This window comes from Ascochyta rabiei, chromosome 17 (assembly GCF_004011695.2).
Source record: "Ascochyta rabiei chromosome 17, complete sequence".
Lineage (NCBI taxonomy): Eukaryota > Fungi > Ascomycota > Dothideomycetes > Pleosporales > Didymellaceae > Ascochyta > Ascochyta rabiei.
In genome coordinates this window covers 520,648-535,292 of record NC_082421.1, presented here as the reverse complement: position 1 = coordinate 535,292, position 14,645 = coordinate 520,648, and the positions used below count along the sequence as shown (strand labels likewise).

The 14,645-nt window shown below is 52.8% G+C and overlaps 7 protein-coding genes across 7 annotated transcripts, besides 17 other annotated features; 4 read left to right on the top strand and 3 right to left on the bottom strand.

The window, feature by feature from the left end:
• Positions 1-45: part of a tandem repeat that runs on past the window's edge.
• A 221-nt stretch (positions 46-266) lies between these two features.
• On the top strand, positions 267-1,935 carry EKO05_0009553 (Phosphoglycerate mutase (2,3-diphosphoglycerate-independent); the record flags this gene model as incomplete). Its single annotated transcript, XM_038942517.1, has 3 exons — positions 267-1,035; positions 1,092-1,674; positions 1,725-1,935. 3 exons carry the CDS (start codon positions 267-269, stop codon positions 1,933-1,935), a joined length of 1,563 nt encoding a protein of 520 aa, XP_038794944.1.
• Positions 1,936-2,019: 84 nt separating this feature from the next.
• Positions 2,020-2,048: a tandem repeat.
• Positions 2,049-2,333: 285 nt separating this feature from the next.
• Positions 2,334-2,376: a mobile genetic element.
• A 49-nt stretch (positions 2,377-2,425) lies between these two features.
• Positions 2,426-2,556: a dispersed repeat.
• Positions 2,427-2,436: an inverted repeat.
• Positions 2,427-2,556: a mobile genetic element.
• Positions 2,543-2,644: an inverted repeat.
• Positions 2,543-2,854: a mobile genetic element.
• Positions 2,547-2,556: an inverted repeat.
• Positions 2,753-2,854: an inverted repeat.
• Positions 2,840-2,971: a dispersed repeat.
• Positions 2,841-2,850: an inverted repeat.
• Positions 2,841-2,971: a mobile genetic element.
• Positions 2,962-2,971: an inverted repeat.
• A 49-nt stretch (positions 2,972-3,020) lies between these two features.
• Positions 3,021-3,063: a mobile genetic element.
• A 321-nt stretch (positions 3,064-3,384) lies between these two features.
• On the top strand, positions 3,385-4,680 carry EKO05_0009552 (Calcium/calmodulin-dependent protein kinase; the record flags this gene model as incomplete). The annotated part of the gene is made up of 3 exons (XM_038942591.1): positions 3,385-3,661; positions 3,715-4,045; positions 4,095-4,680. The coding sequence occupies 3 exons, from the start codon at positions 3,385-3,387 to the stop codon at positions 4,678-4,680; spliced, it is 1,194 nt and encodes a 397-aa protein (XP_038794943.1).
• A 600-nt stretch (positions 4,681-5,280) lies between these two features.
• EKO05_0009551 (uncharacterized protein) lies at positions 5,281-6,396 on the top strand (the record flags this gene model as incomplete). Its single annotated transcript, XM_038946889.1, has 1 exon — positions 5,281-6,396. One exon carries the CDS (start codon positions 5,281-5,283, stop codon positions 6,394-6,396), a length of 1,116 nt encoding a protein of 371 aa, XP_038794942.1.
• Positions 6,397-6,678: 282 nt separating this feature from the next.
• EKO05_0009550 (Prolyl aminopeptidase) lies at positions 6,679-8,122 on the bottom strand (the record flags this gene model as incomplete). Its single annotated transcript, XM_038942711.1, has 2 exons — positions 6,679-8,021; positions 8,074-8,122. 2 exons carry the CDS (start codon positions 8,120-8,122, stop codon positions 6,679-6,681), a joined length of 1,392 nt encoding a protein of 463 aa, XP_038794941.1.
• Positions 8,123-8,478: 356 nt separating this feature from the next.
• EKO05_0009549 (Kelch repeat-containing protein 3) lies at positions 8,479-10,542 on the top strand (the record flags this gene model as incomplete). Its single annotated transcript, XM_038946888.1, has 1 exon — positions 8,479-10,542. One exon carries the CDS (start codon positions 8,479-8,481, stop codon positions 10,540-10,542), a length of 2,064 nt encoding a protein of 687 aa, XP_038794940.1.
• Positions 9,820-9,857: a tandem repeat.
• Positions 10,071-10,136: a tandem repeat.
• A 295-nt stretch (positions 10,543-10,837) lies between the features above and the next one.
• Positions 10,838-13,290, bottom strand: EKO05_0009548 (RNA helicase; the record flags this gene model as incomplete). The annotated part of the gene is made up of 2 exons (XM_038942429.2): positions 10,838-12,001; positions 12,067-13,290. 2 exons carry the CDS (start codon positions 13,288-13,290, stop codon positions 10,838-10,840), a joined length of 2,388 nt encoding a protein of 795 aa, XP_038794939.2.
• Positions 13,291-13,832: 542 nt separating this feature from the next.
• Positions 13,833-14,462, bottom strand: EKO05_0009547 (60S ribosomal protein L12; the record flags this gene model as incomplete). Its single annotated transcript, XM_038942426.2, has 3 exons — positions 13,833-14,212; positions 14,289-14,405; positions 14,459-14,462. The coding sequence occupies 3 exons, from the start codon at positions 14,460-14,462 to the stop codon at positions 13,833-13,835; spliced, it is 501 nt and encodes a 166-aa protein (XP_038794938.2).
• Positions 14,463-14,645: the final 183 nt, after the last annotated feature.

The following is a 14,645-nucleotide window of genomic DNA, read 5'->3' as shown; positions in this document are numbered from 1 at the left end:
GGTGTGGTGTAGTGTAGTGTAGTGTGGTGTGGTGTGGTGTGGTGTGGCTGGGTTGCATGTTCATGCAAAGCCTGTGACGTTCGTTCTTAGACTCTGCGCCGACGGCTGGTTGAGCCCCACCTCCAAGTGCCCCTCCAACCCGTGGGTCGACTACACCTTTTTGGCCCTCCTCCTCTTCACGGTCTGCATTCCCACAGCTCGAGTGTCCCCTCGAGTGCTATCCTTTCTCTCCTTGCTCCCTGTCCATCCCAATTGGGCCCGCAAACATGGCCAAGGTCGACCAGAAGGCTGTCCTCATCGTCATTGACGGATGGGGTGTCGCGACTGAGCAGTCGCGCAAGGACGGCGATGCCATTCTCGCTGCCGACACACCGACCATGGATGAGTTCGCAAAGAGCGGCTCTAAGACGGCCCAGGGCTACACGGAGCTCGAGGCCTCGTCCCTTGCCGTCGGTCTTCCAGAAGGCCTCATGGGCAACAGTGAGGTCGGCCACCTGAACATTGGCGCCGGCCGCGTTGTCTGGCAAGACTCTGTTCGCATTGGGCAGACAATCAAGAACGACAAGCTCGCAGAGAACGAGAACGTCAAGAAATCGTTCCAGAATGCCATCGACGGCAATGGCAGGCTTCACTTGTGCGGCCTTGTCTCGGACGGCGGAGTCCACTCCCACATCGACCACCTCGTCGCGCTTCTCAAGGTCGCTAAGCAGATGGGCGTCCCCAAGGTCTTCATCCACTTCTTCGGTGACGGCCGTGACACCGACCCCAAGTCCAGTGCCGGATACATGACGGATCTGCTCAAGACCACCAAGGAGATCGGTACCGGCGAGATCGCCACCATAGTCGGTCGCTACTTCATCATGGACCGCGACAAGAGGTGGGACCGTGTTGAGATCGGTATGAAGGGCCTGGTCACTGGCGAGGGCGAGGAGAGCAGCGACCCCGTAGCCACCATCAAAGAGAGGTACGAGAAGGGCGAGAACGACGAGTTCTTGAAGCCCATCATCGTAGGTGGAAAAGAGCGCAGGATCCAGGGTAAGTCGGAGACATGATGAGTACCGAGATGTCTCCATGCTAACTTGTGTGTGCAGACAAGGACACTGTCTTCTTCTTCAACTACCGCTCCGACCGCGTTCGTGAAATCACCCAGCTCTTGGGCGATGTCGACCGCTCGCCCAAGGCCGACTTCCCTTACCCTGCCGACATCCACCTCACAACCATGACCTCGTACAACCCCAAGTACACGTTCCCCGTCGCCTTCCCCCCACAGCGAATGGACGATGTCCTTGCCGAGACGCTTGGAAAGCAGGGCGTGAAGCAGTGCCACGTTGCTGAGACTGAGAAGTACGCTCACGTCACCTTCTTCTTCAACGGCGGTGTGGAGAAGCAGTTCGAGAACGAGGAGCGTGAGATGGTTCCTTCGCCCAAGGTAGCCACCTATGACCTCCAGCCTACCATGAGCGCCATGGCCGTTGCCGAGAAGCTCTGCGAGAGGATCCAGACCGGCAAGTTTGAGTTCTTGATGAACAACTTCGCACCCCCCGATATGGTTGGCCACACTGGTGTTTACAAGGCAGCCATTGAGGCTTGCACAGAGACCGACAAGGCTATCAAGAGGGTGTACGATCAGTGCAAGGAGAGCGGCTACGTCCTCTTCGTTACTGCTGACCACGGGTAAGCTACCACGTCCATCGCCTACAAACGCCACGCTAACAGAGAATCAGTAACGCCGAAGAGATGCTTACGGAGGAGGGTACTCCTAAGACATCTCACACACTCAACAAGGTTCCATTCGTCATGGCTAACGCGCCCGAGTCCTGGAGCTTGAAGAAGAGTGACGGTGTGCTCGGTGACGTCGCACCTACGATCCTTGCCCTGATGGGTCTCTCTCAGCCTGAGAGCATGGACGGATCCAGCTTGCTCGTCAAGTCGTAGGGCTGTTCTACTCGCGTTTCGCTTGACATGATTTTTTTTCGATTAGACCACGGGAGCGTTGGCTACGACGGAACGCTGTGATGTAGACGAGGAAGAAGAAGAAGAAGTAGTAGTATACACCATGTAGAAAGATCTGACATACCACCAGCAAAGGACTGTGTGCGTTAGTGATACACGGCCTACAGCCTCATATACGTTGCTGTGCAGCCAGCCACAATCGAGCAGCTCTATCAATTCAAGACATTCGAGAGCGTTGTCCGCCGGCTATGTTCTTGCTACGTCTCAAGTCTTAAAACGAAGCATGGGTCGACGGGCATATTTCTCGTCGCTGTGGCCCAAGTCTTTGCACCTTCAGGACTGCGGAAGAGCGGCTGTGGAAGCTCTTTCGCGCACGCCGATACCGTGTCTGTGCGCGCAACGCCCGGATTCGCGCAACGCCCGCTTTTTACTAGTAAAAACACCAAAATCTCTTATTTTAAAAGCTAATTAACTCTACTATTAGTAGAGATAAAGACTAACTTTCTATTAGAAAGATACTCTATTTATATAGATCTATAAGCTAGTAGTAATTTTATTCTATAATATATAGTATTAGCTATAATAATATTTTTACTAGTAGAGTAAAAGTTCTAAAACTTTAATAAAACTCTTAGATATTAAAATTTAGAGTATAAACCCTAGTCTGTAGAGTATCTTTAGTATAGGACTTTTTTAAGTAGCTAGCATAGTTCCTTATATATACTACTTTTCCTAAAAATATAAAGTTAAAAGTAGCTAAAAGTAGTATATATAAAGAACTACGCTAGATAGTAAAAGAATTCCTATACTAAAGATACTCTACAGACTAGGGTTTATACTCTAAATTTTAATATCTAAGAGTTTTATTAAAGTTTTAGAACTTTTACTCTACTAGTAAAAAATATTATTATAGCTAATACTATATATTATAGAATAAAATTACTACTAGCTTATAGATCTATATAAATAGAGTATCTTTCTAATAGAAAGTTAGTCTTTATCTCTACTAATAGTAGAGTTAATTAGCTTTTAAAATAAGAGATTTTGGTGTTTTTACTAGTAAAAAGCGGGCGTTGCGCGAATCCGGGCGTTGCGCGCACAGACACGGTACCCCACCAACGCGGGGGTCCTAGGGCTGACTTGCGACATACGAGGTCCACGACAACGGCGCCTTTCCCTTCTCCTTAGACCACAACACCCACTCGTGCCTCGCCCGTATAGCGCTTGAACATATATACCGCCTCACCCCACGGCTCAGGCTCTTCCCCAGCATCTTTGCACTGCCTTTGTGCAATCTTGCTCGACTAGGCTGAGATCTCGGCCCCCATATATCCATCTATTGCTGCGCTTTCCCTCCCCTACAGCCAACTCCTCGCGTCTTCCCACCACGTTGTGTGGCTACGACGCCCTGAGTAAAGCACGCCGTCGAGAATGGCTTCGAACGGAGCCTCTACGCCCCAGTCGCAGGCGCAGGTGCAGCCATGCCGCTACAAGACGGGAAAAACTTTGGGCGCTGGCAGCTACTCGGTGGTCAAGGAGTGCGTGCACATCGACACAGGGAGATACTACGCTGCCAAGGTCATCAACAAGAGGCTCATGGCTGGGCGAGAACACATGGTCCGGAACGAGATCGCAGTACTGAAAAGGGTGTCTATGGGCCACAGGAACATCCTGACCCTGGTGGACTACTTTGAGACCATGAACAACTGTACGCACTCCCACGCCGTGACGACATGCATAGCTGATGATCTTTGTCTGCAGTATACCTCGTGACCGATCTGGCACTGGGAGGCGAGCTCTTCGACCGCATCTGCCGAAAAGGCAACTACTACGAGTCGGATGCAGCAGACTTGATTCGAGCCACACTGTCTGCTGTGGCATACCTCCACGACCACGGCATTGTGCACCGCGACTTGAAGCCCGAGAACCTGTTGTTCCGGACGCCAGAGGACAATGCCGATCTGCTGATTGCCGACTTTGGCCTGTCCCGCATCATGGACGAAGAGCAGTTCCACGTCTTGACTACGACTTGTGGAACCCCCGGATACATGGCGCCTGAGATTTTCCGGAAGACTGGCCACGGCAAGCCTGTGTACGTGCATGTCCGAGTCTTGTGTCCTCACAACTAACGATTCGTACAGCGATATCTGGGCCATCGGCGTCATCACCTACTTCCTCCTCTGCGGTTACACTCCTTTCGATCGTGACTCGAACCTTGAAGAGATGCAAGCCATCCTTGTTGCCGACTACTCCTTCACGCCACTCGAGTACTGGCGTGGCGTCTCGCTGACTGCTCGCGAGTTCATTCGTCGCTGTCTGACGGTCGATCCAGCGGCGCGCATGACCTCGCACGAAGCTTTGTCACACCCCTGGATTGCTGATCTTGGCACGAAACAAGCCGAAGGCGAGGAGGATCTGCTGCCGACTGTAAAGAAGAACTTCAACGCCAGGCGCACGCTCCATGCCGCCATCGACACCATCCGTGCCATCAACCAGCTAAGAGCCGGCGGCGCCGCTGGTATGATGGAAGGCATCAAAGCCCACGAACCACGACGAGGTGCACCTCCCGCCCCGAAGTTCCCACAGCCCGCAGAAGAGGGGTCTGATCCCATGGAAATCGACCACGTCGACAGCAGAGGCAATGGCCACGGTCAGACCGAAGCTATGATCAAGGAACAAGAGCGCAGGATCCGAGAAACGCAACAAGGTCTATGGAGCAAGCGCTGAGGCATGAACGGCCTGGACAAGGCGACTTCCACTTTTCCAATTCTTTCCTTCCTCCGGCTGGTGAAACACGACTCCGGTTGTGTTCCTGCCATATGTTTGTCAAGGTCAGAGCGCTGGCCGACGACACTTGATGCCTTGCACATGCATGTTGGTCCCAACTATATACCATTGAATTCAGCAAGCCTATCACTATCTATAGCAGCACATGTTGACGGCCTCACAATCGTACTTATGAACCACCAAAACCACGTTCACCTCGGGAACAACCAACTGCTATTCCATGACGAGAGCAAGGTGAAAGGTTCTGTTACAGTGTCGGACAGTACAATGGCCATTGCACAATAAGAAAACCAGATCGTCATTCACCAAAGGCCTAATACTGATAGTCACCTTCAAGCTACATCATATCACGTACCGGATGTCACTGTTCGCAAACTACAGTTGAACTCAAATCACCACGAATACATCGTTCCGTCTCTCAGGCAATTTTATAATCTATCCCAGGATCGTCTCTCGGACAGACCGCTGGTTTGAACTTGCCCTGCCTGTGCTTGCGAGAGGTACTGCAGTACCACAGTCTCAAACGAGAGAAGCCTCACAATGTCCGAGTCACGCTCTTTCTTACAGCAATCTCTCGGCAGCCTTCGACCCGAGTTATCTGGTCCTACACAAGCACACATGACTATTCCTATCGGCCTAGTGCGAACCGTTCGTCAATCTTTCGAGGGTGTTATCTCAGCACATCGCGCTGAGCCGGACACAGTCTACATTGATCGCGCTCTGCGGAACGTGACCAAACTCCTCCAGCAGAACCGTGAATATGCAGAACAACTACGACTCGCCGAGGACGCAACACTCTTCAGCCTACCCGAACATCTCGTTCATTTCTTGCGAGATCATGATAATTTGTACCGCGTCGGTATTCGTAACCGTCTAGTCGCCAGCATGGCTATCCGTTCCTTGCATATGGATGTGCTTGTGAAAGTAGTGTACCGTCTTCGAAACATACGAACCTTCTACTACATCAACTTTGCCGAAACAACCGGCTCAGTGGCTGAACACATTCGCCTGAAGCACCATCCTGTTCTACAGAAAGAATTCAGCGAGTGCACTGCTTCACTACAGGATGAAGTGATCAACCAACTCACCCACGCCCATCACCTCCTCCCGAGCCCAGCTAAGGACACGGAGCTTGAGAACATCGGCCCAGACCACAACGTATCCGACCATGGTCAGGAAGTGTCACCATCACCAACACACACTCATCCAGACGCCCGCGACCACTCCAAACGCTGCTGCATCTGCCTCGAGCCCTACACCAACACCATCATACACCGCGCCTTCCGCATCACCGCCTGCAACCACGTAATCGGCAAACCCTGCCTCGCGCACTGGCTCAACAGCACAACCCGTAACGCGAATCGATGTCCCCACTGCCGCACTCCCCTATTTGAGCGCCGCGCCCGTCAGCCCGTGGGCATGACACCCGCAGCGCTTGCCCAACAGCGCACCCTCGCCGATCGAGTGTCGCGTACCATTGCCGTGATACGGGACGTTGAGAAGCTTCAGATGGAGCTGTTTGGGTCTGTTGTCGCCAACGCGTACATCACCGAGACAATGGATGAGCTGAATTATCGGCTTTTTCAGACCGATGTCGAGTTTTGCGTGGTTCGTAGGGGCGCAGAGTGGGTCGCTGGGAGGTTCACCTGGCATTGAGTGGGGGTGCTACGGAAGAGATGGGATGCGTGGTGGGATGTGGATAATATCATTTCTCGGTCTGCTGGTGGGCGGTGTAGAAATTTCGTGATTCTGCAGCATGTCGTTAAAATTCAGATTCTTTCGTTTTGCTTTCTATGGAATGCTGAGATTGTCTGCGTGGTTCTTCTCACTATGCCTCTCACGCTTGTGACCGAGAGAACGAATGCGCACTTGCAGTGAAAGTACGAAGATGCAATACCATCCACCACGAAAAGGTGGACAAATACACCTCGCCCCTAATCAATCGATTACATCGTCCCTCCTCGCGAAAATCTCCTTGAGCACGTCGTCCGTCTTGGCTCCAATGGCATTGTGATACATGGAGTTTGTGACAAACGGCTTGCAGCCTTGAATCGCACTCGCAGTCTCCATACTCAGCTCAAAATCAACGTACATGTCGTCGTGGTAGACAGCAGCGTAGGTAGGCACCTCGTTCGAGTTCAGCTGGGCGACGTCGTACAGCGGCGGCCAGTTGTTCTCCTCGGCGAGCAGGTGCGCGACGGTTTTCAGCTTGGCGAGCTCCGGGTAGCAGTCGAACATGAAGGGGTAGATCATCTCGCCGGTGAAGTACACGGGGTGGTCTGCGGCGTCGATGTTGTGCAGCGAGAAGGAGGGGAACTTGGAGAGGAGGCGCTCGGCGGACCAGCGGGATGCTTCGCCTTGGCAGTAGATGGGCTCGTGGAGCAGGGCGTAGATGATGTTTGAATCCCACGACTGCGCGGCTTCGAGCGCAAGCACCGTCGGGCGGGTTAGGTGTCCGAACTGGTTTAGATCGGTGTCGGCTCGGAGGACGAGGGCGTGCACCTCGTCGAAGCCACCGTGCTTGCCGAAGAAGATGCCGAGTTGGAGGAAGCGGCGTGCGCTGAGGTGGCCTTCGCCTCCTTGGACGCGGACGGTGGTGTCGCCGAATCGGCTCAGTAGCTTGATGATGCGCTTTACTCGCTCCACGTCCTCGGGGTATTTGCTATAGTACTGTTCGTTCCTCTTCTTGACGCGCTCATACAGACGCTCATACACTTCATCTGGATTGTTGCGTAGGGGTGGAAGCCCGCCGAAGAGGAAGGCTTCTTTGACGCCTTCGGGGTAGAAGGACAGATAGGTTGTTGCACAGAACCCTCCAAAAGATTGGCCCATGACGGACCATTTCTTCTTGTCGTCGGGATAGTCGTCTGTCAATGCTTTTCGGACAGCCTCGCAGTCCTTGACGATGCTGTCTGCACGGAAACTTTTCAAGTACTCTGCCTGTACCTTCTCGTCGCCTCGAAGCTGCAGACTGCTCTGGCTTATTGCAGTTGATAAGCCAGTGCCGCGCTGGTCAAGCATCAAAACTCGGTACCCTTTATCCAGAATAGTGGGAACCCAGGATACATCCTGAGGACTGCGGCATTCAAACCCAGGGCCGCCTTGCAAGTAGACTAGCCATGGGAGTTGGATCTTTTTGGGGTCTGGAGTGCCGGTCGGAGAGTAGTCGGCAGGCTTTTCGGTTTTGAGGGCTGAACGTGCGAACAATTGAATGTTGCCCGCTGAGGGGTTAGTATAGTCACGCGGTACTTGGAAGAAGTGCTCGGTTATCCTGAGCTTGCCTGAGTCGGTCAGTAACTGATATGCCAATTGATGTACTCTCGATGTACCCACCAGGCACTGTATGGCTTCTTTGCTCAAGGATCTTTGCTGCTTGTATCATTTCGGGTTCGTGTATGGTGGTGTTCTGGTTGATAGTGGAGTGAATGTCGTGGCTTTATCGATAAGGAAGCCCCACATCTATTCTACTTACTGTTTCGTGCAGGTGCGACAGGCGAGCCATGAAGCTTGCACTTTTCATGTGATCGATATCTGTGATTCCAGAGCAAGTGCAGAGCTTCATCATTGCCCGAGTCCCAGAAACAGGGTCTCGTCTTTCGAATTCAGGTTGTTTGTGTTGCGCCTTCAAAAGCGAAAATTTCCAGCAACTGCGGGGGCGAATTACCCAAAACCTCGAAATTCATATCAGGAGCTTAAGGCATCTTCACGTTCTAGTGTTTGAAGCATTCTACTATCGTCATGGCGAAAGACAAGAAGAAGGGCGACAAAGCAGCCGCCAAAGCAGCAAAGGCAGCAAAGCAAGAGAAAAAGGCCGGCAAGAAAGACAAGAAGGTGGCATCGAAGAACAAGGATGCAGATTCAGACACTGAATCCGTGGATCTTGATGCGGTGCTGGCGCAGTATGCGAAAGAGCAGGAACTGTACAACGAGATTACGGAAACTGCCTGCGAGCCACCATCACCGAGGTCGTCCAGCACGCTGATCGCCAACCCAGCAAATGAAAACGAGATCTTCATGTACGGCGGCGAGTACTACAACGGTGCCGTTGCACATTTCTACAACGATCTGTTTGTCTACAACATCAAGCGAGACACCTGGAACAAAGTCACGAGCCCTAACTCGCCGCTGCCACGTTCAGGACACGCCTGGTGCAGAGCTGCGAACACACAAGAGATCTACCTATTTGGTGGCGAGTTCAGCTCTCCCAAGCAAGGCACGTTTTATCACTACAACGACTTCTGGAAGCTTGAACCCAAGAGTCGGGAATGGACGCGTGTAGAGACGAAAGGCAAAGCATCTAGTCCGCCAGCAAGAAGTGGACACCGTATGGTTGGCTTCAAGCAGTACATTATCCTATTTGGCGGTTTTCAGGACACCTCGGCGACTACAAAGTATCTGAACGACCTGTGGATCTACGATTGTGTCAACTTCACGTGGCATACACCAAAACTGCAAGCAGCACGAGCAGTTCCAGATGCACGATCAAGTTTTACCCTGTTGCCACACGACCAGGGCGCCGTTATCTACGGTGGATACTCGCGAGTAAAGACTACTGCAGGTGGTAACAAAGGACAACAACAGCAGCAGCAAGGCAAGGGCAAGAAAGGTGGTGGTGGCGGCCCATCATCTCGAATGGTGCTGAAGCCGAAGGTGCACGTTGACACCTGGTTCCTCCGTATCACACCACCGCCTGCTGACCAACCCTCTACAACACTCCCCACAGTTTCGTGGGAGAAGCGCAAGATGCCCGCGAATGCACCAAATCCTGCACGTGCAGGTGCCACTATGGCATTTCACAAGGGGCGTGGCGTATTGTTTGGTGGTGTGCATGACGTCGAGGAGAGCGAAGAGGGCATTGACTCCGAGTTCTTCAACCAAATGTTTGTTTGGAACATCGAGCGAAACAGATACATGCCGCTCACTCTACGACGACCGAAAGCCAATGCGAACAAGAAGGCAGAAAAGCAGGCGAACGTCAGCCGCCGCGCGCGTGGAAAAGCTGACGAGGAAGAGTTGCTTGCCAACCTCAAAGCTTTGGAGATGAAGGCTGGCGGTGTTACTTCGCTGGATTCCGATGGTGAGGCAGAGAAGGTTAAAGAGGAGGAAGAGGAGGAGGACCAACGCCCTGAGAAGCCGCGTGCCTACGAATTCCCGCACCCGCGCTTTAACGCCGCCCTAGCCGTCCAAGCGGATACGCTCTACATATACGGCGGCACCTTCGAGAAGGGCGACCGAGAATTCACTTTCGACGAGCTCTGGTCCGTGAATCTGAACCATCTCGACGGCGTGCAGGAGATCTTCAAGCGCGAGCTGGAGGACTGGCAAGGCAGCGACGACGAAGCCGATTCAGAAGACGAGGACGACGAAGACGACTCGGAAGGCGAAGACGAAGAAGATGGGTCCGTCCCCTCAACAGCCCCAACAAGTGTCATCGACTCCCCCATCGTCGTTCCTTCCAAAGACACCGCAGACGAAGACCTTGGTACCAACGAAGAGATCTCTGCACTTACCGATGGGCTGCCGCATCCGCGGCCTTTCGAGACCTTGCGCGACTTCTACTCCCGGACGTCAGAGGCATGGATTAATCTCACGATTGAGGATCTGGATAGGAAGAAGAAGATGGACGAGTACGGGCCAAAAGAGATGAGGCAGCTAGCATTCAAAGAAGCGGAGGAGAAGTTCTGGGACTGCAGAGAGGAGATTCGTGCACTGGAGGATGAGCAGGAAGCCGCGGGTATCGGGGAGGTGGTTAGTTTGGCGGATAAGGAAACTGGTGGGGCTGGGGTTGGTAGGAGGAGGTAGACACTCTCTTACGTTGCAGGAAAATATGGATCCATGCGTGCGTTCTCTCTGAGTATAAGGAGGCAATTATGGTGGCCCTACAGGAGTATTGTAAGCTTATGAATGCTTGGAAGACTGCAGATCTTCATGGTTGTTAAATGCTCTTTCTGACATGCCGCTGAATACCTCCAAGCGTTGCTTTCCAGGGTACGAATCAGAACTTCTGAGTCCAAGCATTTTTTCAACGACGGAGACGATTCGTTGTGAATGGAAACACTGATATACACTATTACTCCATATCATTCTACACACCCATCTACAAGATTGAGTCGATAACTTCAGCAACCCAGTCCAGCTGCACCGCACTCACGCCCCTCGCCCACGCCTTCCCGGTGAAGACGAACTCGTTAAATACAATCGCCTCAACCTTGCGCCCAAACAGGACCGACCCGGGATGTATCGCTACCAACTGGTTACCGTTGAGTGTCTTGTAACTCCCATCTGGCATCAGCCTAGCGGTGTTCGCCACGAATCCCCGTAGCATGCACGCGAGAATTGCCTTGGTCCTCTCTTCCGACGGGTTCGACATGTCCTGATCATCGCTGGCTGAGAGGAGTTTGAGCTGCTGGCACTGCTGGCGCAGCTGCTTCCTCACGTTCATGACGTTCTGCATCGCGCGGTGTGAAACAAAGTGTTTGATGCACCAAGCTTTGCGGTCTGACTGCTCCTCAGCATAGCGCTGGACGGTGACGAGGAGCGTCATGTGGTCGCCTTCTCGTCGGTAGAGCTCACGACGCGCTTCTTCGGCTTCTTCTTTGCGCTCCTCGGTGACGAGGTTGAGGAAGACGTTCTCGACGCTGAGGGCGGAGATGATGTCGATTACGTCAAGTAGGCAGTCGCGCTCAGGTTTCGCGGCTTCGACAAGAACGCGGCCTAGGGTTGGTGTGAGAGGGAGTTTTGCGATCTTCAGACCGGTATCGCTGATGGTACCGGTCTCTCCCAGGGCTTGCAGATGGAGCAGGTGTAGAAGAGCTTTCTCAAGCGCTTCGCGGGGCGGTCGATCTAGGAAGGGGAAGTTGAGCACGTCGTCTACACCACGCGCTTTCATAGTCAAGATCGCCTGGCTGAGATCACATCTCAAGATTTCGGGTATCGTTCGCTCTTCCATCTCGTTGTAGCCTTGCTCTGTATATAGCCGGTAGCATTGTCCAGGAGCTTCACGACCGGCACGACCCTTGCGCTGGATTGCCGCAGATTTTGAGATGGGCTTGACTAGGAGCGACTCCAGGCCTAGACGACTGCGGAACTGCTTGGTCTTCGACTTGCCGCAATCGATGACGTACCGGACACCGGGTACTGTGACGGATGTTTCGGCGATGTTGGTTGCCAAGATCACCTTTCTTGTGCGAAATGGTGTTGGTTCAAAGATGCGTTGTTGGGCGTGTTGTGGCAAAGCGGCAAAAAGTGGTAGGACGAGTAGCTGCATGTTATTAGTGTTCAGAAGATCCAGGGACTGATCGCTTCAGACAAAAGAGTAGAACTCACCTTTGGTACCTCGGCATCCATACCCTCCGCATAGTCGTTAACGAGCTTCTCCAGCCCCTCAATCGTGTCTTGACCAGTCAGAAATACCAGGATGTCACCGGGCAAAGGCTCTTTGTAGTGAATCTGGAAGATGAGCTTGAGAGCCGCCTCGACCCAGTCTTGCGTAGGGCTTGGTAGGTGGACTGTCTTGACTGGAAACTGCCGGCCTTCCACGAAACACTTCGACACACGGCTTGTGATCGCCTGCTCGGATGCGTTCTCCATCGTAATACCGCCTTCTAATGCAGACGATGCCTTTTCTGACGCACTGGAATCATCAAAAAACCCGACAAGTGCCTCTACATCAGCAGTGGCACTCATGATAACAACCTTGAGAGGCTGCTGTCGTTTTTTCCCGCTTTGCTCGATGTCTGAGACGAGGTTCTTGAGAAATCCAAGAATCAGATCGACGTTGACACTGCGTTCGTGAACCTCGTCGACCACTACAGCGCTGTATTGCGACATTATCGGATCTCTCAACATCTCCTGCAGCAGCATTCCTTCCGTTAGAAATTTGATCTTCGTATTCGGTCCTGTGGCATTGTCGAATCGCACACTGTAGCCAACTTTCGCCATAGGACTCTGGCTACCCATGTAGCTGCCCATCTCTTCTGCTACACGCCTCGCCAGAGAAATAGCGGCAACTCGTCGAGGTTGCGTAATTGCGATGCATTGGGTACACCATTTCTCGTCTAGTAGAAACTGTGGTACTTGGGTCGATTTACCGGAACCTGTCTCTCCGGTGAGGACGAGGACATTGTTTTTTCTCAGCGCAGCTTTGATAGAGTCCGCTTGTGGCCAAATAGGCAGTGCCTTTCTCTTAGGCAGCAGCTCATCACGCTTCCGCAAAAGGTGTGGTGGAGCGCTCTGCTGGGGTCTGGTGAACGTTTTCTTGTCAGTTCGTTTCCGCGTTTGACCCGTTTGCCCTGACGTCGTGATTGAGTGGGATTTATGGTGTTGTGCTGGCGATCCCGATCCTAGTTTCGACGCTTTGGGTGGCGCAGTGCTGGTCACCTTTTCCTCTTTCACATTGCTGGCTTCAGCAGCCTTTTCTGATGGTGCATTCAGCTGTGACTTTCCATTGGGTACCTCGACGCGTTTCCTCTTCTTTCCCTGCTTCAACTCCACTTGGTCACTGCTCCTTGGACAGTCGACTGCCTCATCACCAGTCTTCTGTTTCGACATTCTGTTGTTTTCCGAGCGCGTGATTGCTGTACTGTTGGTCTCGAACTTTTTGCGAGAGCTGCTTGGGTTCTAATCGATAAGCATGCACACTAGAATATATACAGACTAGCGTGGCCAGACTGAAGTCAGATTTCTGACCTCGGATGTCAGAATCTCGAGTGCGTCGAAGGCTGCGCTGTGCATCCTCATAATGCTTGTTCACGGGAGAGCGGACACATATATGATCATACCACAACTCACCACAAGACTGATTCCCGTTGGGATACTTGGTCAACACATTCCCAACGGAAAGTCACTTGTCGAATAAGATACAAGTCACAATGGGAGAGAAGATTTGAAGACGACAAAATGGGTATCTCATTGTCTTGAGCCAAGGTCACTTTTGGTTCAGACACCTCAAACGCCGCAGCTGGGCATGTCCCACCAGTCGAAGACTGGAGCTCTGTGTTGGAGACGTACTGCTTATTCAGCTATGTAAACCATCTATGGCGTAAATCATCCAATCATGTCTGTCATGCACCGTTTTATCGATGTGCAAACATTTACTCCTCGTCGGGGATCTCGATCTCGCCGGACTTGATGTCGTCGGAGACATCCTTGGGGCTGCGGCCGTCAACTTGGCAACCGGTGGAGAAGGCGGTTCCGAGGATCTCGAGAACGGTACCCTTCAGGTCCTTGGCCATGGACTTGAAGCGCATGGTCTTGGCAATGGCAATGATTTCATCAAGAGGAACGGACTTGGTGTGCTTGATGTTCTTCTCCTTCTTGCGGTCCCTGGGAGGCTCCTTGAGGGCCTTGATGACGAGGGAAGAAGCGGAGGGAACGACGGAAACGGCGGCCTGACGGTTCTGGATGGTCAACTTGACGGTGACGCGAAGACCCTTCCAGTCACCGGTGGCCTTGGCGATATCTTCACCGACCTCTGAAGTTTCGATTAGCGATTACTCATGAAAGCGCCTGCGCAGTTCTGCGCTCGCAAAGATTTGTGGAATACGCACTCTTGGGCGAGAGACCGAGAGGACCGATCTTGGGGGCGAGAGCGGAGGAGGCACCGACTTCACCACCGGTCGCACGGAGGTGGATGACCTTGACCTCGGAGGGATCGAACTTGGGAGCTGCAGCGGTCGTTAGCCAGGCTGTCGCAGCCGATCAGAAGGACGATACTCACGCATGGCTAGTGCGAGAGGTGGTCTGTCTTTTCTGATAAGTCCGGGTTAGTTGAACGTCGAGGTTGGAGAATCGAAGGAATTGAGAAAGTTCGCGAGTATTGAGTGGGCGCAATGCTAAGCGAGCATCTTGGCGGGGCTAGCTGCATGGGTCATGGTTCGGGGCGTTGATCAGAACGCCGCGACCAT